The sequence below is a fragment of the Neophocaena asiaeorientalis genome, unplaced genomic scaffold, assembly GCF_003031525.2.
Source record: "Neophocaena asiaeorientalis asiaeorientalis breed wild unplaced genomic scaffold, Neophocaena_asiaeorientalis_V1.1 scaffold371, whole genome shotgun sequence".
NCBI lineage: Eukaryota > Metazoa > Chordata > Mammalia > Artiodactyla > Phocoenidae > Neophocaena > Neophocaena asiaeorientalis.
Window position 1 is genome coordinate 4,477,828 of NW_020172369.1, and position 27,787 is coordinate 4,505,614.

The window sequence follows — 27,787 nt, forward strand, 5'->3', positions numbered from 1 at the left end:
AGAACTAGCTAGGAATGTGTGTTTAAGTAGGTGGGGAGAGATATCCAAACACGTCTCAGGTCTCATTTATGAGGTTTTGATGTTTAAGTTATGTTAAGCTTCACAGAACTGTGGGTTTATAGTTTTCATCAAATTTAGAAATTTCTCAGCCATTATTTCTACAAAGGGTTTTTTCTATCGTATTCCCTTCCCCCCTACTCTCCCCACCCTGAAAAAAAAATCCATCCAGCCCACCACCACAATTCCAGGACTCCAATTACCTGCATGTTAGACAGTTTAATATGGTCTCACAGCTTACTCTTGTTCTATTTTTTTCCAATCTCTTTTTTCTTTAGTATTTTATTTAGGATAATTTCTGTTGCTATGTCTTTAAGTTCACTAACCTTTTCTTCTGCAATATCTAATCTGATGTTACTCCCTCCCACTATATTCTGTATTTTCATTTCAGATAATGTATTTTTCATGTCTAGAATTTCAATTTGGGTCTTTTTTTCATATCTGCCATTTCTCTCTTCATTGTGATCATGATTTTCTTTCTCAAACATAGGGAGTATACTTATTATAGTAATTTTAATGAACATATGAAATATATTTATAATAGCTGTTTTAATAACCCTTGCCTTCAAATTCCATCATCTGTGTCATTTCTGAGTCTGTTCTTACTGTTTGATTTTTCTCTTGGTTATGGGTTGTATTTTCCTGCTTCTTTGCACTCCTGAAAATTTTTTATTGGATGCCAGACTTTGTGAACTTTATGCTGTTGGGTGCCAGTTTTATTTTAGTTGTTTTTTTGTTGGTATTTATTAGCTTTTATATTCCTTTAAGCATTTGGGGGTTTTGTTCTGGGATGCAGGTAGTTTACTTGGAATCATTTTGAAGCTTGCTTTTAAGCTTTTTAGGGTGAGCACAGAACAGCCTTTAGTCTAGACATAATTTGACCTCACTAGTGAGACAATACCCTTCTAAGGACTCATTTGTTTTGTTTCCCTCTCATTTGTTTCCCTCTCAAGAATCACTGTCTAGTGCTGCCTGCTGTCAACTGTCTGGAAACTGTTGTTTCATATATTTTGTCCAATTTTCTAGTTATTTGGTGGTAGAAGGTAAATCCAGTTCCTGTTATTCTATCAGAACCCAAAAATGTAAAAACTTAATAGTCATTCATATAACAAATCTTTATTAAATGCCAACTGTATGTGAGGGACTGTGCAGAGATACACAGTGGGATTGAACTGGAAAAGATATAGTCCATGACCTCAAATTACCACAGCCCAGCAGGGAAGAAGAATAATAAAGTGACTGTTCAAGTAAATATGCAACATAAACCATGATAGATGATAGGAGAGAAAGCAGAGTGCTACAAAAGCACAACAGGGAGACTTGATTTAGTCTGTGCGATCAGGAAAAGTTTACCAAAACAAAGGACACTCTAAGATTTAAGGGATAAGTAAGATGTGGTATCTGTGTTGTGGAGGGTGGGAAGACTGCTAAGAAAAAACAGCATGTGCAAAAGGCCTGTGGCAAGATGGAACCATTAGACATCATCAAGTCCAACCTTTAGATTTCCCAGTGAAGACACAAAGGCAAGACACAAGAGTTTATGACTTACCTAGTTGTACTGTGTTAGTGTCAGAACAGGAGATGGAATCCAGAACTCCTACCTCCAGGTCTAGTGTTCTTTCCATCCCATTAGACCTTGTATTCCCTAAGCAAATGTGGGGAATTACTAGATCATTTTCTATAATGACGTTTGTCATTTTATGGTGCATGAACCATTATGGACAATACATAATGCTGTACTTTCACTTAAAAATCATTATGGCCAAAACTTTATTCAAGATACACTTTTAATTTCCTTCCTATATTTTTATGTATTTACAAGGAATATGATGTAAAGTATAAATAAATGTACAAGACAGCACAAAACAGAAAAGAATGAATATTCACACATTTAGCACGCTGAAGCCATAACAGCATCATAATGGACTGGGAATGTTAATGTAGCCCCCTAAGTGACTAAATTACACCCAGGAGATTCTCGCTCAGCAGTGTAAGCTGTTAGTGCTTCCAGTCATTTTGGGAAATGCATCCATTGTCCCATTCCAAGCTTAATTGGCATAATAAATGTCAATTAAAACTCCTTTAAGATTTTAAACTCAAGTGAAACTATTTATGTATAGATTCACACAAGACTTCTCTACAAACATGTCTCCTATAAGAGATACATTTCTTATACATTCACTCTGGGCTACAACATGGATACAGCACAGCAAACTTACATTCTCATAGGAAAGAAAGTTATTTTCCCCATCTTTCCTAAACATATCACTCTTAAGTTGCTTATAAACTGTTATATGTTTTATATGTTCATAGAGTTCAGTTTTCTTTCAACAAATATATAGAGAGTACCAACTACATGCCAGGACTGGAAATAATATAATAGTGAACAAGGTAGAATGCCCCCTCCCGTCAGTATGGAGAGATCCTCCAAAATGCTACCAGGAAGTCCCATTCCATCCCGGATCCTAAATCTACACATGACTCCTTTTTTAACTTTTACTTATGAGGCTTAAAAGACAATTATTCATCCAGTATAAATATAAAACAGAATCTTTGTTAACTTCTATATTTGGCAAAAACATTTTTTGTGTCTTATGTACAGCTCATTAATATCGGTGTCCAAAAATTCTGTTTTAAGTAGCCCAAGCTGCCAATTGTTTGATATCATCATCCTCTTCTTCTGCCCTCCTGGAAGATGCTGAAACAAACAAACAAAAATGGATAAAAATTAGTAATTGGTGACATTCATACTTTCAGCACAGAAAACAGGTATGAATTATGTATTAAAAGGTATATTTTATGCAATGAAAAATAAGTGCTAAAAGGCATAGGCCTGGCTATTATTTCAGGTAATTATTTGACCACAGGTGGTTGAGGTGGGGAGCAGACCTGCTCGGGATCGATGTGCAGAGGAGGATGTGCTAGACATGCGACCTGGTATTCTGTCTGGCTGTGCTGGGAGGGAGGAGGAAGGCACATTTGGAAGTCGGATATTTGCCATCTTCTTATTTAATTCTTCCTGCTCCAGTTCCTCAAGTTCTGCCATCAGCTCATCCTGAACAGAGGAAAAAGAAAGAATTAGGGAGTTAATGTTTCAAGAAGTGGGTTTCCTCAAACATAATAACAAGAACATCTGCTACCCAATTGATATGTGAGAACCCAGTGAAATGGAATATTTATTTTAAGACTAAGTCTGTTTTGCAACACTGAGCAATAATTAAAATATGAATATTTGGGGCTGTGCAAATTTGTTGTAGTTAATCTTATAATACTTCAGTCAACAGTTTTTCAAGTAATTTGTGCTTGCTGAATATATAACCTCCACAGTTTCTAGGAAATTTACACCTTGCCTGTCATTTTTCCAATGTATCTTTTATTTTCTACTGTTAAGAATTAAGAATCTGTGAGACTTTAACTAGAGGAAATAAATATTTTCATTTGGGCTAATGCTACTGAAATAAAACAACAGGTATAGCAAAACCATAACATACCAAAAGTAAAAAGAATCAAAGATATTATTGTTCCTTTGTCAAATTACCAAAACTAGTAAATATCATGCTCTATGTCTTAGTTAAGAAAGCTTCAACTCAAGGTAGGTACACTGTATTTCTTTCTTTTAGCAATAGCCCCAGAGTTTGGTTTAATCCTAAACTGTTCTCTGTCTCAAGAACCTTAGAGAGGCAAGTCTAGTTTGAGGCTTTAAGGGTAAAAGTCACCTTATGACAGATATGAGATGACTTGAGATGAATAGTTCATGTCTAACTGGCTCCAAGTGTCCTCAGGTTGAGTCCAACCCCCCTGAGAGAAGTTGGGAGTCAAAACTAAATTTGTCATCATTAGAATTCTGAGGTTGTCATTATTAGAAATGACCTAAGACACTCTTATATTCGACCAAGGAGATTTCTTCATTTATTCATCATAGAACAAATTTACTGAGAGCTCACTCCTGGCTGAACTCAGGGCTGGGGAGACAAAGTCCAAACAACAGTCCCTACATTTAAGGAGCATATTGAATGTAGGAGAAAGGCACAGAAACAAATAATTATTCTATATTAGAATGAGAGTAACAATACTATGGGCCAAGAGTGGAGATCCTTAAGCCAACCACAGCATTCAATCAAGTCACCGTGTATCAGACATACAGTAAGCTGAATGACTGTCTGACCACCATTATATCTACCTCATGAAAAGGAAACAAACATGAAAATGTATAGCATGAGGCCATGTGAAATAGTGTGGTCAGTGTAGTTGTGGGCTTTATGATGCTCCACAGGCTGAATGAATAATGTACCTTCAGCATGAATACTCTGATATCCTATTTCTGCTCACAAAACAATTAAGAACAAATATAGCAAATGTAGTAGTAGCAGAACACACTATCCTACACTGAATGAATGCCCAGAATTGCCAATAGTGCTTGATGGTTACCAACAGCACTGAAAAGATATTGATATTTTCTTTAGCAAATATGTGTTGACAGGATAATCATCTCCATCATTTTCAAACTTCAGGTATCATACACTTATTTGTTCATTGATAAAAGAATTTTAGAATTTAAGAAACTTTAGAGATAGTCTAGGGATCCGGTCATTTTCATTTTATAAATAAGAAAACTAAGGGTCAGAAAAGTAAAGGGACTTACACAAAGTTTAGTAATAAATGGCAGAACCCAGAGGTCCTAATGAGGCCAGAGCTCTTTCCACCATGTCATAGTGCACTCATTAGGTGCTTGTTAGTCTAACCAGGGATAGGCAAACTTTCTCTGGAAAGGACCAGACAGCAGTATTTTTGGCTTTGCAGACCGCATATGGTCTCTGTCTCATAGCCTTTTTTGTTGCTATTGTCACTGCTGCTGTTGTGTTCTGCAATCCCTTAAACATATAAAAACCATCTTGTTCAACAGGCCATACAAAAACAGAACTTCAGGAGGATTTGTCCTGAAAGCCACATTTTTCCAACCCCTGGTCTATACTATTTTAAAAAGCTATTGAAGAAACTGACGAACAGACAACAAATAGAAAACAAATTTATGGTTACCAAATGGGAAAGTAGTGGGGAGCGAGGGATAAATTAGGAGTTTGGGATTAACGTATACACACTACTGTATATGAAATAGACAACCAAAAAGGACCTACTGTATAGTACAGGGGACAGCACTCAATATTTTGTAATAACCTATGAGAGAAAAGAATCTGAAAAAAAATAGATATATGTGTATGTATAACTGAATCACGTTTCTGTACACCTGAAACTAACACAACATTGTAAATCAACTATACTTCAATTTAAAAAAAAAAAAGTAGAATGGAGAAAGATAAAATAAAACAAAACTAGAAATAAAAAGTTGTTGACACCCAGTTCTCACTTTCAAGGATTCTGTGGAACTACATCTTACTTATTAGATGTACCATTTTTAACACTACATGAACGTAGGAAGTCAGATTCTTTGCCATGGTAATCTGAGAATTGGAAATGTTTCAAAATTTGTGTGTACTTTGTGTGTACTTTGAGTAGAACAATTGAAATTCACAGTGCAGACATCACCATTATAATTATAGCCTGTATTATTGGACTGATTAATCTCAATGGAATGTGTGTGTTAATAATGTCACTCCACATTTATTTTGTTTCATAGCCTAAGTAATGAACAGAGGCAGCCTAACCTCTAATTTAACATGAGCATGATCTGTTTCTTGCAGAGTGACACAGTCTGCTTTGTTTTGCCCAGATGTGCGAGCACTCAATTTTTCGTAATGGGGTTTTAGGCTTCAACCATTAAAAGTCACTAACTTTACATAATCACATGCTGCTTTTCCTTAATAGCTGAAAACTTAATTAGGGGGCTATTTGCCAAACTATATTAATCTTTCCTTTAACTCAGAGCTACCAACACTTCATTTCCCTCTTAAGACAGGTACTTTTCTAAGAAATTTATTCTTTAATGATATTTAAGGAAATGTGTAAGGAAACCTGCTTGCTCCATATGATGGGAAGCTGTCTTTTTTAGCGGCCACCATACTCCATTCTTTATTATAGGGTCACCCACCTCATCAAAGTTATCGTCAAATCCAACTCGTTGAGAAAACGCTTCTGAGATTTCTTGGGCAACATCCTGTTGCTCTGCGATCTCTTGCATCAAATCATCTATTTTGTTCAGATCCCTAGGAAATAATATTTTATTGAAATAGTTTAGAATTTTACTTTAAAATTATGAATTTAGATATAAATTAGAAAAATGAGTCAATTTAATATAAACTCTTAGTTATTTCAGTAGGATAGTAAACATTCTGGTTGATAAGACTTATCAACTTTAAGAATTGCATTTCAAAAAAATTAATAATTCTGTATATGTACATATATTTTAAATTATGTAAATTAAATTAAATTGATAGCTATTACATTTGGGAGTCACTAGAGGGCAAATTATTTGATAACTAACAATATTTGTAGACCCATTTTGAAATTTTGTCTGGTAGGGCATATGTAAAATTTAAATATAAGCTGCTATGTATAAACTCTGCAGGAAGTGGTACCATGGGCCACCAAGGACCACTGTGACTAAGATAAACTCGGGAAGCTCTCAGCAGCTGCTATCAGGGCAGCTTTTTGTAGAAGGTGAACTCTGGAACTAGAGATCTATTTTCTAGACTGCCTAGTACGTCTGAGGTCCTGGCTCCCTGAGAACTTTCCCATAGCTGCTGATGGTCTGAGAGATTACCGATGAGAGCAGGATTAGGCCTATGAAGCCTTCAGAAGAATCAGCAACTTCAGCAAAGGAATCACAGGCCCAGGACGGACAGCTGCTTTCAAGACAGTTTCTAGCACCCAAGTCCCACTGGCCTCCAACCACCCACTGAAGCTGCCAGTTTCCGAATGCCAGCATCTGAGCTGCCTCTCCAGTACCTTGTCTCTGAATCATTCCTCCAACTCTGAAGCTAGGCCAAACTGATTGGATACCAGAGAAGTGACAATTTTCCTCATTATTAAGCAATTAACACTGAAATTTTGATTCCCAGTGGAATAAATCTTTTACAAGTTTTCCATACTCTATACATGGGAAAAGCTGAGTATTCTGACATAATTTCATGTAGTAATCAAAAAGAATACTTTGCCATTCTCCTATCACCCCTTATTTCTAATTCTTATATTTATAACAAATATACAAGGATTATTTATTTAAAAATCATATGACAAAGGTACAACTAAAGTTTGGGCCTGGGAGTGAATTTTTCTCAAAAGGAACACCCAGAGGTGATGCTGCTAAACTACCCGGAGAGAAAAACTATGATTTTGTAATACATTTTAGCACCCAGCTTACAGCAACAATATAGGACTGTGACTCTGATAATGAATTGAATGATCTCTCAGAAGCTGTCGAAATGATGGCTAATTGTCAATTATCAAGGCAAGAAAATGTCAGCAAAGATGTCTTCACTGACCCCAGCCTCTCTCTCTCCCATCTTTTCCCATCCATGGAAGCTTCTCTACATCCCTCAGTCACTCTTTGCCCTTGCATACCTTTGGTCCAAACTTCACTATGATATTTAACTTTGGAAAAGGATTAGGTCCCAGACATTGATTCTGAGTGTGAATATAAAGCAAATTGTTAGCCCCACTGCCACTATGAATATAGATTACTGAGCGCTTACTTTGTGCCAGGAACTCCTAAATGCAGTATATACTGTATCTCATTGAATTTCACAATAACCACATGAGGTAAGTACTATTATTATCTCTAATTTACTGATAAGGAAACTGACTCAGGGAGAGGCAAAGTAATTTGCCCAAGGACAGTCAGCAGGATCTGGGATTATAATCCAGAAAATCTGACCCCAAATCCATGCTTTTATCTACTATTGTATGTCAATGGTTCTCAAACATTGCTTAGTATCAGAATCACCTGGGAGCTTGGTTAAAAACAAAAAGGCCCAATCCTTGCTTTTCTTGAAGGAGCTTGGGCATCTGTGTTCTCATTAGTAGTGATTTTTGAGTCCCCCCAAAATTTGACAACCACTATTGTATAGTTCTAACACCTTCACAGATATTAACATTTAAGTCTTTTAAAAATTATAGAATGAAAATATTTGCAGGTGGAGTGTCAAACAATAGTGAGGCTACTGGGAAACGTTAAGGGCAAAACGAATGTCCTTTATTTTTTCATGGTCTGTTTTTTCTTTTGCCAATATTACTTCTGCTCTTTCTCTGAAGGAACATTCCATTCCAACATGTCAAAGAGTCTCAAATGAGTAAGCCCATTCCTGTGCAGATCATCATATACTTCCAAAGCACTGAGGGAATTTATGGCTCAGAGGGAGACTAAAGTCACTCACATGTTTTCATGAACTGCTTTCATGGCTTTTGCTGCAATGCCCATGTTCCTTAACACTTCTGTGTTGGTGTGTGAGTTTTCCAAGGCTTCTCTCTGGAACTCAATGGTGGAAAGGGTGCCATCAATCTGAGTGAGCTGCTTCTCAAACCTCTTCTTTCTCTTTAGTGCCTGTAATGCAGCTAAATAATGGAGAAGCCACATTTATAAGGAGAGAGCCAATCACTCACTCAAGACACTTGCTGAGCTGTTTACTCAGCACCAACCATGGAATCAGTATTGTTGAAACCAAAGAGGATACCAAATAAAAAATCTAAAGGGTAGCATCTATCCTTTCAGTTGCTTGTACCAACTACTGCTTCCTTACACATTTTGTTATTCTTCCAAAGATCTGCCAAGTGTCAGAAGATGAAAAGTCAAAATTTCATAGTCTATAAAATATACCACAGAAGTGTTTCTGTTAATATTGGATTTTAGAAAAAGAATAGATAAAATAGAAGTAAATATCACGTAATAAGAAAAATAAAACTTTAGAGAAAGAAAGAATTTTAAGAACTATCTATTCTAGCCCTATTTTCTTATTTCAAAGACAAGTTAATTGAGACCCAGAGAAGTTATATGACTTGCTTGAAGGTAATCAGTGAGTGACAGTCCAAAGCCTAGGATGCCAAGCTTGTCTTGGTCTGAAGTGACTATGATCAGTAAGGTTATATCTAATCATAAGTGTCCATAAAATCAACACTGTAGGGTCATTCTCAAGGATTAGATGGCATACTGGTGAGGGAAAAGACTGGTGCCTTCAGAGAAATGTTATCCAAATACCCTCCCATTAACACGTAGCAAAATCTTACGTGCTTCTTTCAAAAATCACAACACTAAGAGAGTTGACTATGGAACCTTGGAAGGCACCCCGAAAAATAGGCCCTAAAATGTGAGTTTTGATAAGGCATTTAGTGAGAATGCAAGAAAACAGCAGCAGCAGGATACTAATATGAAGATAATTAAATGGAATTGACAAAAGAACACAAATATTTTTATGGTTTCAGAGTGAATCATGTAAGTTATTGCAACAGAGATTTCTGAGGGAAGACTCTTTTCTAATGGTTTTGGTCAATTTCTTCTTGTTCTTCCAACAGATTCAGTATATTTATTCCAATGCTTTTTGTTTGGTGCATGAAGACTTCTAGCCATTATACTTTCCTGCTGGATTTTATTAATGATCTATGAATCAATATTAGTTGATCTCCATTTAACCTTTGCCTCAAATTCCATTTTGTTTTCTATTAAATTAATATTTAATATAAAGTTAATATTTATCTATTAAAATTTATATTTTGTATATTAATATTAATGTTTAATATAAAATTAATCTTTCAGCTTTCTTTTTATTACAATTTGCCTGTAATAATTTTACGTGGACCTCAATTTCAAAATTATTTTTAATTTGCTCTCTTTTGATACTGCCTATTACAGATAGCATTGAGTGTTTAATGTGTGTGATTATTTTTAACCATTCAGATAGTCTCCAACTTTTAATGTAAGTTTTTAAGTTATTCTCATTTATTGTAATAACTGATATGTCATCTAGTATGGTCTTTTTACTATCATATTTATTGTGTTTTCTGTTTGTTATGATTTTTATTTTCTTTTTGCTTTCTTGTCTTTATATAGATTCATCAATTTTCATTTGTCCATTTTATCCCCCTTTAATTGTGGGATAGTTTTATATATTAAATTATTCTAATGGATACCCTTGTATTTAAAATATACCCATATAATTAAACTTAAGTTTTCTATCCATGTTGAAAATAAATCAGAATCTATAATTAATCAGTATCTATAAAATGTATTGTCCCCAAACAAGATTGTCTTATCACCCCAAACCCCAGAGTATTTGATTGAAATAATCTAGCTTTTATTAGTTCCAGATGATTACCAGTTTTTTAAATTATTCTTTCAATATTTAAGGAAACATTTCTTAAGTGCAGTAAGTTTCATAGATACAATTTCAACAGTTATTTACACTAACCAACAGAGCTTGCTGGCTTATTTTCTTACTATTGCTTCTTGTATCCTATATTGTCATGAACCCAAGAGAAGAGAGATAATGTAGGAAATAGAATATACAAAACTTGTATACAAAACTTGTATTAGTATCTTCAGGGAGATCAAGAGGCTATTGTGTTATAAGACAAGAATGGGCTTCCATAAAAACGAGCAATTAGAAAACAAGAAAAATTCTTAGAAATTAAAAACATAACTAAAAAAATAAATTAAAATGTTAAAGAGTAGAATAAATATAACTGATGACTAAATTAGTGACCTGGAATATAAAGTTAAGGAATTCTCCCAGAACATAGAATGAAAAGAGAGATAAGTTAATATATTGGAGGACAGAGCCAAGGAATCCAACATCCGTCTTACAAGGATTTCAAAAGAGAAAGAATGTTTCAGGGGGAGTGTGGATAATAATACAAGAATAAATAACAATTTCAGAAGAAAATAGAAACAATGGTGGGGAAAGAAGTAATAAAAAAATTAAAGAATACGGTTTCCCCAAGCTGAAGGAAGACTATTCTTCAGAATAAAAATACTCACTGAACACTTAGATGGGAAAAACAAAAAATAAAAGGCACATGCTTAGACCTATACTAGTGAAATTTTGTAACTCCAAGGTAAAAAAAGAAAATCTTAAATGTTTCCAGAGGAGAAACAAGCAAAGAGATTATCTACAAAGGAAAGAGACTGATATTATTATCAAACGTTTGAAATACTGGCTATCCAACAGCAATGGAATAGTGTCTTAAACTTTTTGAAATGTTTTGAAGCTAGAATTCTGTAAAAATCCAAACTATTATTTAAGTCTGAAACAAAATGAAGTCTTTTTTAGACCTACAGGCATTTAGAGAATTTATATCTATGCACTGTTTCCAAAAAAAAATACTTTTACTCCAGTAAAATTTTTTTTAAAAATCCAAGAAAGGACAATATAGGATACAAAAAGTAATAGTAAGAAAATAAGCCAGGGAACACTGTAGTTTAACAGTGTAACTAACTGTTGAAATCGTAGTTACATAAGAGTGTTTCTCCATGAGGTCTCTCTCTTGAAAGAGAAGGCTGCCCAGAGCTCTACAGAAGCGCGTGGGTCATGCCAACAGGCAGGCTTCCTTCCAAGGGTAGGGAGGAAGCAGACAGGCTGGGGATTCTTACAGTTGCCAAAGAAAGGCTTTTTAGGTGTGGATCACTTTTCTATATTTCCCTCATGAGTGGTAATTTTCTTTCCCCGCCCCTTTCTGCCCACTGTGAAGGTCCAGGGTCAACTCGGTTCTGCTCTACTTCCCTCCCCAGGTGCAACACCACAATTTCTGTCCTTGCTGAATAGCACTAACACTTAATTTAAAGAACAGCTTTTATTTATTTATTTAATCTGTCCTTTAGGAAAGAACTAAAAAAAAATAAAAAGTAAAAAAAACAACTGGCACAAAGGCCTTTCTACAATATCATACAATATCACTGTGGAGAGGCTCTTCACGTGAGTGACCAGAGCTGTGTGAGGGTTTTCTCCTGAATGCAGGAATATGGCCAGCTGACCTTCTGTGCTATCACTCTGCCTGTAGATCCACACCCACTATGACATTTATTACATTGGATTATAATTTTTGTAAAATGTATTCTAATCCATCTCCCCTACACTAATTATAAGCCCTTTGTGGAAAGATACAGAATCCTATCCGTCTGTTTCCCCAGTTCCTGGCACATGGCCAACAAAATACTGTACATAATAAAAACCAATGTTTACTGAGCATTTGCTAGATGCCAAACTGGTGTTAAGTGTTTTATGTGCATTATGTGATTTATATCATTAACTCTCACAAAAAAACTACAAGAGTAAATACTATTATTGGTCCATTTTAGAGAAGATAAGATGAATGAATACTAAATGAATAAATTTGATAATTTTGTGCACCATGACAGCATGGTATAACGGAAGGAGTACGGCCTTCAAAGTCAGAGTGTGAAATTTTCTTCCATGACTTAATAGATGTATATTCTTGGATAAGTCACTTTCCTTCTTGGATAAGTCATTTTCGTTCTCTGAGCTTCAGTTTGCTGTTCTAGAAATGAGGACATAATCCCCAAGAGTCAGGGTGATTGTTCTAAGAACTAGTGATAATTTATGGAAACCACCTTATAAAGTACCTGTACACAGTAGAGACTGAGCAACTAGATATTATTTCTATTAGTAACAGTGATTTATATAACAGTCATTCATTAATGAGATTGCATATCTTATTTCTGAGACCTCCGAGCAACAAGTTACCTGTTTTTTCACCCTAACTCACCATAACAGGAACATAATATTACAAAACAGCTCTGCATTTCTATGGTATAATACATAATACTATACAGCAGAGTATCCTAAGAAGGTAAACTTCAAATACACATCTCCACCCAACATACCCAGAGGTGGAAGGTTCAAAGTCCATCTCTTTCCTATCTTGTCAGGCTGGTTCAGTGTCCATACTTATTTGGAACCTAACTATACCCATTGACCCAAAAGTATTTTCTATTTTTGTTTTTGAGAATTTTAAAAACTTTTCATTAAAAAAATATGCCACGCTTCCTAGTAACAATTAATTTTAGATTACTCTTTGTAAATTGAAAAATACAATTTGGTATAAAAGATGGGGCTTTGGAATCACTAGCATTGCATTTTAATCTTACCTCTACCAATTAAAAACTGTGTGTAATAACCTTGTAATGTGACCTTAACTCTCCTTAAATGATGCTCCCTCAGTTGAAAAATAATTATAACAATAAAAATAACACCTAGAAGATAACAATAGAACATTGTACCCTGGAGTCAGGTTTCCTTTCAAATCTAGGCTCCATCTACCCACTGCTACATGGCCTTACATAGCTGCTTATTGGAAAATGTGAATATAACTCATGCGGTTGTTAAAGGTTAAATGAAATAACATATGTAAAGAAATTAGCCTGGCACATAGTGAGTGATTACTAAATATTAGAAACCTTCATCATTACCATCATCTTCTTCGCAAGATTTCAGAACTATATTTTGGGAGCCACATGATATAATGCCCAACCTTGTCAATATTTTTTATTAATAACAATAAGTTCTGGAATTCCCTGGCAGTCTAGTGGTTAGGACTCTGTGCTCTCACTGCCAAGGGCCCAGGTTCAATCCCTGGTCGGGGAACTAAGATCCCACAAGCCACATGGCACAGCTGACATTATAATAACAAGTTCTGATTTGGACACAATTTTGAATGCCTATATTAACATATGGTTTCTGCCCTTAAAAATAGTTGGGAGAAATTTAAAAATTCACCAAGATGTGAGATCTCAACTTACACTATAATCTCCATACCGCAAACTACCCATTGGTCTGAATCGGACACCTAAACTCTGAAGGAGGAAGCAGGTAATGAAAGTAAGTGAAGGAGCTGCTTGTAAATTTTGGAGATTAATCCTTTGTCAGTTGCTTCATTTGAAAATATTTTCCCCCATTCTGATAAGGGGAAAGGCCTTCTTTGTTTTCTCACCTGTGCGAAAGAGATAGAGGAATATTTCTCTATTATAACAATAAAAAATAGTGCAAGAGTGACGATAAATGGCCATGGACACTGGCTCCAGTATGAAAGAGACAACAGGAAGAAGTGGGAACTCCAGAGACCAGGAGAGATTAAGCCTGATCTATGGAAGTAGCCCCACTGGGCTCCAGTCCTTGGCTGCCACGCAGACTGCACACCCAGCCTTCCACACGATCAAAAGAAGCAAGAGATCTGGATTTGCATCCCAAATCCTTCAAATTTAAAAGCTGAGCTACATTTTTCAAAAGAAACTTATGTGAGCAAAACAGATGATTTCTGTATGGCTGGATCTGGCCCCAGGACACCTGACACTTCTTGTGGCTTCTATCTGGCACAGTATGTTTCTCCCAAACACTAAGACCGGACGCTTCTGTTCCAAAGAGTCAAGAGGTGTATGTGAGGAGTACCCCTGCGAGCTGTTTCTCATGTGAAATGATGATGCCATGCGCCCACCATGAGATGGACAGGCTTTAACTTTGTTTTCTAATAACCAATTTAGGAAAGAAACAGTTGTATTTTTTTCAAAGACATTCGACAAATGTTGCAAATAAAGCATCACTCCTGATTTAGCGAAGAAGGACACTTTTCGAGGCGTGTAATTTAACCTATGTAGACTGTGCAATTCAATCTGCCAAGCTCCTACATGTGCTTTTAGGCAGCTGATGAAACCTGGAAAACATTCTTTCTAAAACAAAGGAATCTACTGTATTCCTCTGTGGGGGAGAAACTTCCAGGGGTTTTGTCTCTTTGTATAACAGTGATGTTCCTTCAGCGACGGAGCTGCAGAACAATGTCCGGTATGTACTGCTGCCAAGGGATACACGAAGAGCCCCTACTATACAGCCCATTGAGAACTGGGACTGAAATGTAAGAATTACCCACTTGAACCAAAATTCAACTAGCCCTCTGCAACTTTACCACATTGCCAGAGGAGGAAGGCTTTCTGGCAGAGAAAGCCTTCCTACCTCTGCCAGAGGAGGAAAAATAACTTCAAATAGCAGGAAAGAGTTGCAGTTTCATTGCTTAGATAATGTAGAGGGCATCTTGATTGGAAAGGTCAATCTGTTATTCTTTGCTTGTTCAAGGTGTATAAATCCGTGCCATTGTTCATCTATTAGTTGGCAAAAAAGGAAGAACATTTTAGGAACCATCATATCTAGTGACTACAAACAAACCTATCTGTGAAATATGAAACTGAATTACAACAGCTCTACTCTCTCCCAGGAACGGATGATTTCTAGAGAAGGCATAAAAAGATGAAGCTTGGAAGACTTAATCCCAGAGAGTGCTTAAGTGACATGCCACTCACAATTGGTTATGTCTTCTTTTGCTTTTAACTGGGAAGTCTCATAATCGTGTTGTTTTATTTGAGAAACTTCAACGTAAGCCCCGTTCTTACTCACATACAACTCACTTCATTAAACAATAGTTCTATTTATGGCAACTCATTATAGTTCTCGAAAAACACAATCTGAGTAAGCATCACCATGAGCATTCCATAAATGGAATAAAAACAAAATGTTTCTGTTCAAAGTCACAGGTTAGATTGGAAACAGCTGGGGAAATATTAGAAAATTCTAACATTCATTTATTTGTCCAGGGCCAACCCATTATGAATTTTCCCCAGGCTTTGTCATTTTTAAAAAAATATCCTTCATCCATTAATTTCAATCACTCCACAGGTATGCACTGGAGATCCACCACATGTTTGGCACTGCAGGGGCAAAGAAATAAGGCTACAATCTCAGAGGAGGCAAAATATAAAATGCGCATTCAATCACTTATTCATCATTCAACAAGCATTTATTAAGCACCAATCATCTTACAGTAGCTGTCTCCATGGATACCAACTTGTATAAGGTACATCCTTCACTTCGAGTAGCATAGGAGACATTGAGGAAAATAATAAGAGACATGTACAAGGCACAATGGATACACAGAGGAATGTACACACTACACTCTCTCTGGAGAGTAAGGGAAGACCTCACAGGGAAGGTAATGAAGCCAGGGTGACTGTCTACACAGATGCTCAAACACACTGCCCAGTAAGAAGCATGAATGATGAAACATATTACTTCTAGCCCCTGACCCTCTCCCCTGCTGCAAATCTCTTTACTAAATGATGTAAAATTTCTGGCTGAGAAACCGGAGCAAATCACACCAGTTTGCCACACTAGCTGGAACTTATAAGTAAGATCACACTTTCAGAGGTCTGGCCAATATTAAATGTCATTAAAAAGGGTAAATAGCAAGCTAAAAGAAGATTAGACCACAGAAATGATGTAGTGAATTATACAATGGCAAAGCATATGCTTGAGAAAACAATAAAAAAGGAATGAGAGATATTCTGAGGAAACGGCATTTGGAAGAGGAATATTGTTGGAAGCAAGCCAGTAATGTTGTACTGAATTTTGTGTGAAAATAAAAAAGAGTGATTGATTAATATTATGAAGTGTAAAGGATTACAAAGAGGTGGCCTTAGCCATCTGCAGAAAGATAGAAAGAGACAAGGGAAATGGAAGTTATTGTCCAACAGAAATGATGTTCTTCTCCGCATCCTAAAAAGCTCACACTTACTTTTGGAGATAAGGCAGTTCTTACTGCCAGGATGTCACCCAAGAGATTAATAGAGGAGATAAATCTGAGAGGGGAAGGTCATGACCTAAAAGTGCTATTAGGCTTGAGTTGCCAAAAAAGGAAGGAATGCTTGCATAAAAGACTCATTTTATTTATTTTTTCCTTTTTTTAAATTAAAAAAAAATTTTATTGGAGTATAGTTGCTTTAGACTGCTGTGTCAATTTCTGCTGTACAGCAAAGTGAATCATCCATACATGTACATATATCCCCCCTTTTTTGGATTTTCTTCCCATTTAAGTCACCACAGAGCACTGAGTATAGTTCCCTGTGCTATACAGTAGGTTCTCATTAGTTATCTATTTTACACATAGTAGTGTGTATATGTCAATCCCAATCTCCCATTTCATCCCACCCACCCCGATTTGCCCCTCAGTATCCATACGTTTGTTCTCTATGTCTGTGTCTCTATTTCTGTTTTGCAAATAAGATCATCTATACCATTATTCTAGATTCCACATATATGCGTTAATATACGATATTTGTTTTTCTCTTTCTGACTTACTTCACTCTGTAAAAAAGACTCATTTTAAATATCTACCAAAATTCTTATTTTTCATAATTAATTGCTTCCAAGGTCAATTTCCAGGCAAGTAAAATTAACTTGTTATTGGAACACTATACCAATGTATTAATTAAAATCTACTTGACATTCTTTGTAAAGACCCAGTTAAGTGACCAGGCAGAATATATAACCAATTGAATGAATAAGTTTTCTACTTGCTACTAGTATTATTAGTAACCTGACAAATTGGTAACCTTTATGGGCCTGCTATTGCCTAGAATATAGAGGAAAAAGTATGAACATGAAACCAGCAAATATTAAATAGAAAATCTCAGAAAACAGCTGATTATGCTTCATTCTACAGGGTAGACATAGGTACCTATGGATATAATTTTGTATGCTGTGTGTGTACCTTTGTGTATGTCTGTATATACGAATATGTGTATATGCATGTGTTTATATGTGCATGTGTGTATATGTATCTATATATGGATATATGTGTATATGTGTGTGTGTGTAATGTGGTTCTATTTCCTACTTGTAAATAAGTATTCCTTGTTCATATGATGCACCAATAGTTCCAACTACTGTGCCCACGGCTTGTAGGTGCTCCTGAGAACCAACAAATTTTACCCCTAGAGCCCCCATTAGCTCCCACTGCTTATGATTCTATGATTATTCCCCAGAGATCCTATGACCAACAAATCTGGAGGAATACAAAAAAAAAAAAAGTCTGGAGGAATACATAATTCTTATCCTCAAAGCAAGGTGACTATTGCTAACTTAAATTCTTGGAGAAAGGTTTACTTTGACACTGGTGATGAACTCTATGTACTATTCTTTAGTTTTTCAAATGTAAGTGAGAGAAAAACACTCAACAAATATAATAGTTTACATAAATATAGTTTACATGAATAAAAGTTGTCAAACTGCTCAAAAGATGATAAAACATAGGTTCTTGTGTATATGATCTTTGAAACATGTGTAAATTGGCTTAACATAATCATAACTTTTTTTTCTTGCTTCAGTCAACACAGTAGAAGTTCTGAGTTAGGATAATATCTTTGTTCAAACTCCAAGGTTACACTGACTTTCATTTTACATGAATGAAATATACAAAAAGAATGGTAATATAAATAGCACTGCTCACTGAGAAAGGCCTGTTGAACAATGTTCCTGCTACAGCAAAGACACACCCATTATGACTGTGCAGCATATAGCACTCTGTGAAAGCACCAAAAAGATTCACTAGAAATTCATGTTCAACTAGAGAATGAAATGTCCAAAATGTTTGGTCGCACAATTTTATTTCTCTAACTTCATATGTAAGCCAAATATAAAAGTGTAAACTTTATTAATTTAAGCTCACTGGTTGACATTCAATTTTAAGTTTTTAAATATCTTCTAATACAAGGATTCCCAAATTTTAACAGAGAATAATCAACTTTTCCTTTCCTATACTTTTAAAATCACCACTCCTCCTTGCTTGCCTTTTTGGGTTTGTTTTGTTTGAGGGTAGCAATTACACTGTTGGCGTTTAAGTCACTAGACTGCTAGATTGAGAAGAGGTGTTGGAGGCTGCACAGAGCAGATGATGGGCAGGGCTTTAGCTATTCCCCATTCTCTCACTGGAAATTCCCGCAAGATAGAAATATTTGAGAAAAGGGCTTAGCAGTGGGCTGAGAGAGCCACTGGTCCAGGTTTAAGAGCTCTTACTGCTTTAAAGTATGACCATATAAACTTCGTACTAAGTCCTAAATATTTCCAATAAGTAATTCTCTATTAATACCACTTGTTTGAGGTAAGTAATTAAAATCTCTGGTACAAGAAAGTCAGTTACTCAGGAAATGGCTTATTATTTGCTTTATATTTATTCCAGACTCTTGTTTTGTTTTTTTTCCTTCACCTTCTGCAAATTTTTGAGCAATTGTGTATGTGCTAGAACTTCTATAAAATTATAGTCAGAAAAAGTAGGAGAAACTAAAATGATTGGTGTATGCTATAAGTTCTGGATGTAGTTTGCTAAAGCAGAGGATTGAGAGTGTAGTTTTAAAAAATAAAACCTCAATATTATCTATATATTTTAAGTGATTGTGATAATTTTGTCCCTTAAGAGCACAAATAGATTCACGTGTACTTAAGCGTATTACAAAAATTGAATACCAAAATAGATTATTCATGCCCTTTCCAAAACTGACCCCCAAAGCAAAGCAGCATAAACTTTAAAACTCAGAATCAGATGTCTTGCCTTATAGGCATAGGCTAGAGTATTATGTGTTTTGAGTTTTTTTTTTTTTCTGTTATCTTGAAAATAAAATCTGATCTGAAATAAGTAGCCCTAAATACTGAGAAACATGCTAGTAATACTAAGTACATCTGAGGACAGTTCACAGTAATCTCCTGTTGTAGTTTCTTGAAACTGCATAAATCACATGATTTTGGCATAACCACGGTGTTAGTAGTAACTTTTCTACCTTATTCTATTTTATTGTAGCTGATTCAGTAAACTACAAAATAGCATAAATCAAGGAAAATTATATTTTTGCTGAACGTAAATATTTCCCAAAATATGGTGCTCTGTTCCAGCTTTGCGGAATTTATATGAAGAATAATAACAAATGAATGTTCCAATGTTTATACTATAGCTTCAAATTCATGAAGGAAAAAAATAAACTAGATGTAAAGTTATATAACACAAGAAACGGTCCCAATTACCCTCATAGAAGAAGCTACGGGTTAGCCAAAAAGTTTGCTCAGGTCTTTCCATGCCCGAATGAACTTTTTGGCCAATCCAATATGATAGGTCAGCAAACTATCAAAATTTGTACCACAGATACTTGAAAGAATGATTCTAGAACAGATACACTCTATACTCTAGTTTCTGAGGAAGTAGAAAAGAAGCCAGTGGTAACTAGAAGCCAATACGAGTTCACAAGGTGAAAATTTAGTTCAAAAACTAATCTCATGGGCTTCTTTTCTTTGGGCTACTGGATGATGACCAAAGAAAAAATATGGACCACCCACTGGCCTTCTAACTTTATACATACCAAAATCACCCAGAAAGCTATGAGTACCAGAATTCTAAACCTTATCCCAGATCTCTTGAAACAGAATCTCCTGCTGTGGCAGCTTAAAAAGCTTTCCAGGTGAATCTGATGAAGTTAACACACTACCAGTTCATAAACCAGCATTGTGAACCAGAGGTGTGTGAATATAGTTTGGTTTTAGGGATGTAATTCGCAAGGTATACTGAGGCATTGTTAGGGAAAAGAGAAAAAAACTTAGAGAAATAAGATGGTGTCGGGTAGAGATAGAGGTCAGGTGTATTCATAGCTAGATGAATAACTAAACTCACTGAGTGCGGAGGTGTCAAACTGGTAATCATGCCTTAGCTGAATCTTACATGAAACATCATTGCTATCGTGCAGAGGTGATCCTGGAATGAAGTCTCTAGTGGTGTGTCATGAGCTTCTGTCCTTGGTTCTGTCTTATTCAATACATTTTAATACTTGGACAACAACAAAAAAGGCAGTTGAATAAATTTGTGACTGATTCAACCAAAAGAAATGGCTCATATATAAGCCAATGAAATTGGAATTTTAGAATCTTAATTTTAAGGCAACTGAAAATAAGATGATATTGAATAGAAATACATGTAAAACACGGAATGCAAGTTTAAAATATTGATTTTAGAAAGGGGGGGAAGGGTAAATCTGGCTGGGATTTTTAATTATTTCCAAGTCCAGTTGTAGATCCTTGCCAGGGCTCAGAGGGGTGTGGGAGGTATTAAGAAAGCGAGAAGTTTTAAAATTACAGTTTAAGTGAATAGGGCTCCCAGGAGTGGTCCAGACATTTTAGGTCCCCCCCAACCAGGGGGTAAAGCCTGACGGGAGCTCCTGAGGTGAGGGAGGAAGTTGAGGGTGGAGGTTGAGGAAGGGTCGCATTTCTATTGATCTGTCTTTTCCAGAAGAGAAATGGGCAGTTGACCTGAGAATAAGATCCAGGTATTGGATGCCCCAGGAATAAAATTCTTTTCCCTGGCCCCGGAATACACAGGGTGTGGTACAACAATTGGATAATCAGAGGCAAACAGAACACTATTGTGATGCCTGGTTGTAATTTGAATACTGGGGGACTCTGGGACCCTGCACGATTGTGGAGTCATAGTACCCTATACACTTCCCTAAAGAAAACTAATTCCGGTGCCTGAGATGACTTGTCAGAGGCTCTGGGAGTGTTTCTTCACAATTAACACAGCGGGAGGTTTATTTCTCATCCGGGTATCTGAGTGATGCCAGAGGAGAGGAGAAACAAGAGAACAGAATGGGGGAGGAAGAAAGGAGAGAAGAGATAGTGCCTCCCAGTTTAACAGCCCATTAAATAATACATACAGGTTCTCAAATTGCATCAGAATCACTGAGTTATTTGTTCAAAGTTCAGGTTTCTGAACTCTACACTCAACCCTAAATTAGAATTTTTAGGGGCGTCCTTCTGAGTATACACTTTAACCAGCATCCTCCAGGGCTTCTGATGCAGCTGATCTGAGGCCCACATTTTGAGAAATTCTATTAGGAAAAGAGGTCGCCAGGTAAGTGATATCTCCCAGGGGAACTTCCATCTGGGTCCTGCAGTCTGTGCCTGTCTCCTATTACCTGAGCCATGCTTTTGTCCTCACTAGTTTGACACTCAACCAGCTGATACCGATGTGGTTCTCTTTACCAATTTCTTCTGGTCTCCGGTGTCTGAGATTGCAGACTTCAGCTCTGTGACAACTATCATAAAAAGCCCAAAGAGATTCCAGCATTGAGCTAAACTAGTGGGACTGTGCCCACATCCTGACTCCAAGGAAGCCCCAAACTGCATCATGACTCTGAAAACAAATTCATCCTTGCCCCCAAACACCTCAGGGCTCAAAGTGAGCCAGCTATGCACACAAGACTCTCTGCCTTGAGGTCTCATTTCACCAAGCAGACACCTGGCAAAGACGTTGAATGACCTCGGCTCCGGGTTGTCACTGGAACCCTGTGAAATGAAACTGAGGAGGGATTTTGGTCAAATTCACTTCCTCTCTGTCTCAACCTCTCACCTCTGTAAGTCCACTTCCCAACAGCCTGAGGCCTAGTGATAACTCCAACCTGGATCCACCCCTTTCCACATAGTTACATATTTGGATTTCTTGTTCTGCCTGGGAAAATGTAAGCAACAGGGCCACCACAAGAGTGAGGGGAGAGAGTAGAGCGGTACCGAGGGGGAAGATGTCAAGGGGCACTCACTCTCTGACTGACCTGCCCTGGTGAGCAAACCTCAGCATGGGAAGCAGTAACTGAGGAAGTGACAGAGGTGGGGTTGCAGAACAGGAGACTCAGGCAAGTGACTGCTGTCCTCAACTATGTGAAAGGTCTTCACATGACAGGTGGAGTAGATTTATTCCGTGTTATTCCAGAAGACAAATTGGAGCCAGTATGTGGATCTTACTAGGAAACTGATGTCAGCTTTAAAAAAAAAATGCTATTTTATCACAAAGGGTGATATATATAAAGTGCTGAATGGAGGGCTTGACACAGTAATGTCGTTAATCATCAAACCTTTGAGGATTAACTTTATCACCACCATTATGCAGATGAAGAGACAGACTCAGGCCAAGTAAATGGTCTAAAGTCACACCGTTTCTAAGTGTCAGGACAGGGCCAGGAATCAAACCCAGGGCTATCTGCTTTGAAGCCCAGGCTCTTGACTACAACACTAAGTTACTTTCTATCAGATATTTACACATTGACGAAAACTGAATAGGGATATTACACTTAAGCAAATCCCTGTGACCATCTCTTAATGATTTTATTAAAAAAAAAAAAAAAAAACTCATAAGGGAGGTTAGAACAGTGACCTCTAAGGTGTTTCACCAACTAGTGTGGCAGGAGGGAGTTGCAATGTACTATAATGTTGATACCTTCAGCTCCTGAGGCCTCCAGCCTGGGGTGTCCAGAGTCCTCGAGCTGCTGGTCCTTAGTTATCCCAGTGACACATACAAATATTATCGGTGCCCATGGGTGCCATGATATGAAAAGAGTTAGGAAGCACTTCAAGACTAAGAGACCTTGTATTTCTACCCCACTAACATTACCATGGATTTAGTTTTCTCATCCTTGACCCTGGCTACAGGGCAGAATCACCTGGGGGCACCTTTAAAAAATATTGATGTCCAAACCCCACCCCAGCCAATTAGATTAGAATCTATGCGGGCAGGATCCCGCAGGCAACAAGGTGACTTTCACATACAGCCAGGACTGAAAACTGCTCTAGATGACAGTGCTCAGCAAAAATAGAAAAAAAAAATTAAGTGACGTATAAAAAAATCTGCTTTTCCACAAAGCAGATTACTAGCTTATATAAAGCAGGAGTTCTGTCATAGTAATCTGAATAAACTGCACTAAAGCATGTCTGCTCTTCTCAAGTTTTTAACCAAATTATAGATCTTGCTTCAATTGTTCCTCTTTTAGATCAACAGAGCCTTGATATCATGGCTGTTGCAAAACCAGTTTGGTGGTGCCCATTATGGCTCTTTTTGGTAGATTATGGTAACTGCCAAAGAGGTTTGAAGTAAGAATTAGCTATGACTGCACAGCCTTGCTACAAGTTGCAATGAAAGCAAGTTTCAGACTCAGATCTGCAGATACACTTATTAAACAAACATACATTGGCCAAGCAGGCAAAAAAACAGTTTCTCAACCTGTTTATGAGCTCAGTGAAGTCCCAGCTCTATGCCCTTTTAGTCTAATACACCTTATACGAAAGGCTCACTGAACACAGACAGCGACCTTCCCTGGCAGGGTGCTGTGCTCTGTGGGAGTTCAGACATCCACCTGAACCAAGGACTGGACACTACACTGATTTGATCAAGCCCCGGGTACCATCCTCACGTTGTTAGTTATACACCTAGTACATTCTTAATGCCTGTTCTTATGTGGGGAGCAAGGAAGTATCTCTAAACTATCTCAGCCAAACCACAGGTTTAGAATACCCACAATTTCACCAGTCAGATCCCATTTCTAACATTTATTATGCTAATTTAAGAGTTACTCATTTTACCAGTAAAATCCATTTTTGACATTGAGAATGCTAACTGTTAAAACTTCTGTTGCAGAGAACTAGATCACGGAAGAATTTGTACTGGCTGGGAGTATGGCCCTTTCTGATATGATACTAGCTCGCCACTCAACTAGTATTCTTGACAGCATGTTAGCTGACTAACCACCTCTAGAAGTAAAACTCTAACTGCACATACATATGTCACTTTGATTAACAGGTAAATTATGGCCATTCTGACACTGACATTGTGTAGCACAAGACCCATTTAGTACTAAGTATATTTGACCTTATTATGTGTGTGAAAATATTTCTTGGGGGCTAACGGAAAACAGTAACCATATGTATATGAAGTTATTTGGTTTATTTGGAAGATGCTGATATTGACAGTGTTTCGAATGCATGGCCTGTGATTGGATTCTTTCCATAGTTTAGATTACAGATGGCCTCATGCTAACCAGACTCTTCCTACTTCCAGGGCCACTGTAGAATCAGGCTTGGGCTAACTCAATGAAGTTCCCATGGATAAATGATGAAAAAGAAATAGCTTTTCTGAAACCAATTGATTATTTGCACTTGATACATCTCTAGCTACTCTGATTTAAGGAAGTTAGATTGATGTTCCTGATTAGTGTTGTCTTTATTTTTTTTTTGGTGTCTTTATAAAGTCTACTTGTAGACACTTTATTTAGTGCATTGCCAACTCAAGAACGTTATAGTATTTTACATTCTTTTCTTCTGAAAGGAAATCTATATTTCTACCACTTCATAGAAGCAGACGTTTCATTTTTCAGATTTTTTTAAGCCAGTATTTACTGAGCAACCACTGTAGATAAAGCTACATACAGATCCAAGTGGATAACAAATCAAAAAAAACACACAAAAAATCTTTGACAGAGTACCTTGATGGGTACTCTAAGCAAATGGCAGAGTACCCATCAAACTGAAGAGGAAGGGCCCAGGAACAGAACAACAATGGCTTTTTAGCAAGTCATATTGGCATAGTCTCTCTGTAGAAATTGCCATTTAATAACATCCCAAAATACTTCAGGCACGAAGTAAAAATAGAAACCAGCACTTAACTCTAAAACAGCCTATAATGTGGACAAGAGTTACATGCAAGAGCAGAGGAAAATGAAACTTGGCCTTTTTGTTGTTGGTAGTAAATGGGCACAAATGTCATTTTTATGGAAAGAGCAGAATTTTCAAGGTCGACTCCAGGAGACATGATTCCTTTCCTGTGTTAAACAATGGCAGGGTCATTTAGGGCAAACTAAATCTTCCCAAGGCTTCATTACGACTCAAGAAGCCCAACTTGAGGATGCAAGTTCAGGGTTTGGTGGTGAGCAGAGTCCTAAATTGCCACTTCTATTTCTGGGTCTGTCACTGAACTTGTGTTACAAGAGCAAATCACTTCAACTTCTTGCTGGGTTTTTATATGTGCCACGGGTGTTGTTTAGATCTATTCTCTATAGAGAGAGCCATACACTGAAGAAACCAATTAACTCTGGCAAAGAACAAAAGGTTCAAGGTGCAAGGGGATCACCAAGAATCATTACTGACTTAAAGTCCTTTCGGCGTGGCAAAAGCCAGTGATAGAATTAATATTTAATTCTCCGACATTACTTTTTTGGTATAATAGCTCAACTGCACAACAGCCAACTGAAGTCTTCAACAGCGGAGGAAAAGGGAAACCAGAACATACTAGAATATACTTCAATGGAGATTTACAAGCAAGTTAAAATGTACGATTCAAAATACAAACACACGGCAGAAAAGTTGATATTTAGCATCGAAATCAGCAGGACTGGGCCAGGGTGAGACAAGCCAGGAGGAAATTTTAAGGGGGCACCCAAAAAAGCAATAATCAAGATAAATAATATTTCAATGCAATATTTGTGAAATTCAAAATTAATGCAAAAAAATCCACGATGAACAAAACATCACATTTCAGAATGAATTTGAAATAAAGAAGGGCTGCGCAGAACACATAAGGGCCAGCTGCAACAGAAAAGAATCAATAATACCAATCCTGTTTTTATTTTAAATATTGATATTTTGTTCATTATGGATGCTTTTGTATCAACTTTGAGTTTTTAAAATATTGCATAAAAATATTGTTCATCTTGATTCCTGAGATATGTGATGCCTCCTTACATTTTGCCCTCTAGGATTGTGCTTTGCTCAGCTCTCTCTAACTCCGGGCCCCTGGGGGGTCATTACCAGTTTCTAGAAAGGCCATGGGAGCACACCTGGCGGCCTGGGGGACAGGTGCTGTGGGCCAGACCGGACTATCCCCAAGGAAACGGCTGGAGGTAGGAGAGGGAGAGTTCACGCCTGGGGCCAGACCCCCGAGCCTACCTCGTTTATTCTTCGTGCCGTGCTTCCTGGCCAGGCTGAGCTCTCTCTGGATTCGATTTTCCAGGTACTCTTGTTTCTTGCTCAGCATCTCTTCTGTCTCCCGAAGTCGAGCCAGGGCTTCCTGGGAGCTGGGAGCAGCTCGGCTCTTGGAAGAGCCTCCCCCTTTAAAGAACTTGCCCAACTTGCTCATGGTTGTGGAGTTGAAGGGTGAGAGCGGTCCCGGGAGCGTCCCAGGGCTCCCCGGGGCCGCGCCTGGGGAACAGGTGAGCGCGATCGGGCTCGGGTCTCGGAGGCCCAGACCCGGGAAGGCGGCGATCCTGGGAATCAACACGTCGTCGGGCTTGCCCAGGTGACACCCTCTCCTGGGCATTTCCTGGCCGCCGGCTGGGCCCCGCCCCGTCGCGCGGCAGGGGCGGGGAGGACACCGGAGTCGGACGTGGCCGACCGGCGCCACCCGGCCCCCAGGGAGTTCAGGCGGAGAAAAGAGTTGAAAAGAGCGACGGGACTGCAGCCGAGTTGCTCTTTTATCTACGCTGGGCACGCACCCGGGGGTGAAGGACTAGTTTGTGCATGGCTCAGAGAAAAGCAAACCACTCTTCCAAGGGTCTTGGGCGGGGCATGAAAGCCTGTGTTTAATAAGTGCGCTTTGCTGCCCTGGATGAACAAAACGCATAATTCCACATGTGTTTTTGTTTGTGATCGTGTGAGCACAGTGTCAGGTCTCTGTCCTTGTGAATGAGACTATTCAGGCGCGTTCATGTAGGTGTGCATGGTGTGTGTAGGAGTGTGGAGGACAGCGGCTTGCAGGACATTTGTCTGTCACTGTGATGCAGGTGTGTGGGCAAGTAGCTCATTCTCAGGACGGCTGGTCTGACTGGGCTTGTTGCCGCAGGTGTAGAATCTGGGCAGGTTGATGTGTGCCTGGTTGCCAGTTGGCATGGGTGGATTCTAGATCATCCTTACATGGCTTGAGGTGACGAAAGACGGTGGTCATCTCTTTCCCTAATGTGAGGACTTCTGAGTGTGTTGATGGCTGCATTCAGTTCTGTAACTAGGCATCTGAAGCTTTCAGTATGATTGCTAGTGTACCAAAGCCTTTAATGGGGTGCCTGTGTTTGGATCTATGTCAAATACATTTACAGAGACATCTAAGTAACAAAAAGGAGACAACGTCTTAGGAAAAAGCAGCATTGTTTTGTTCATTC

The 27,787-nt window shown here is 37.8% G+C and overlaps 1 protein-coding gene across 1 annotated transcript; it reads right to left on the minus strand.

Annotated features, from left to right (window-relative positions):
- Nucleotides 1–1,154: 1,154 nt before the first annotated feature.
- Nucleotides 1,155–26,950, minus strand: CHMP4C (charged multivesicular body protein 4C). The gene is made up of 5 exons (XM_024731510.1): nt 26,583–26,950; nt 8,388–8,565; nt 6,104–6,218; nt 2,947–3,112; nt 1,155–2,755 (listed from the first exon to the last, which is right to left on the minus strand). Exons 1-5 carry the CDS (start codon nt 26,770–26,772, stop codon nt 2,691–2,693), a joined length of 714 nt encoding a protein of 237 aa, XP_024587278.1. The 5' UTR covers nt 26,773–26,950; the 3' UTR covers nt 1,155–2,690.
- Between the last annotated feature and the right edge of the window lie 837 nt (nt 26,951–27,787).

What these genes read in the sequence shown, in the direction of transcription:
- CHMP4C (XM_024731510.1), bottom strand. Translation starts at nt 26,772, where the DNA reads ATGAGCAAGTTGGGCAAGTTCTTTAAAGGGGGAGGCTCTTCCAAGAGC. An exon ending in CGGCACGAAGAATAAACGAG is followed by an intron (nt 8,566 to 26,582) that starts GTAGGCTCGGGG and finishes TCCATTATTTAG; the next exon opens with CTGCATTACAGGCACTAAAG. An exon ending in TTGACGATAACTTTGATGAG is followed by an intron (nt 3,113 to 6,103) that starts GTGGGTGACCCT and finishes TCCTCTGTTCAG; the next exon opens with GATGAGCTGATGGCAGAACT.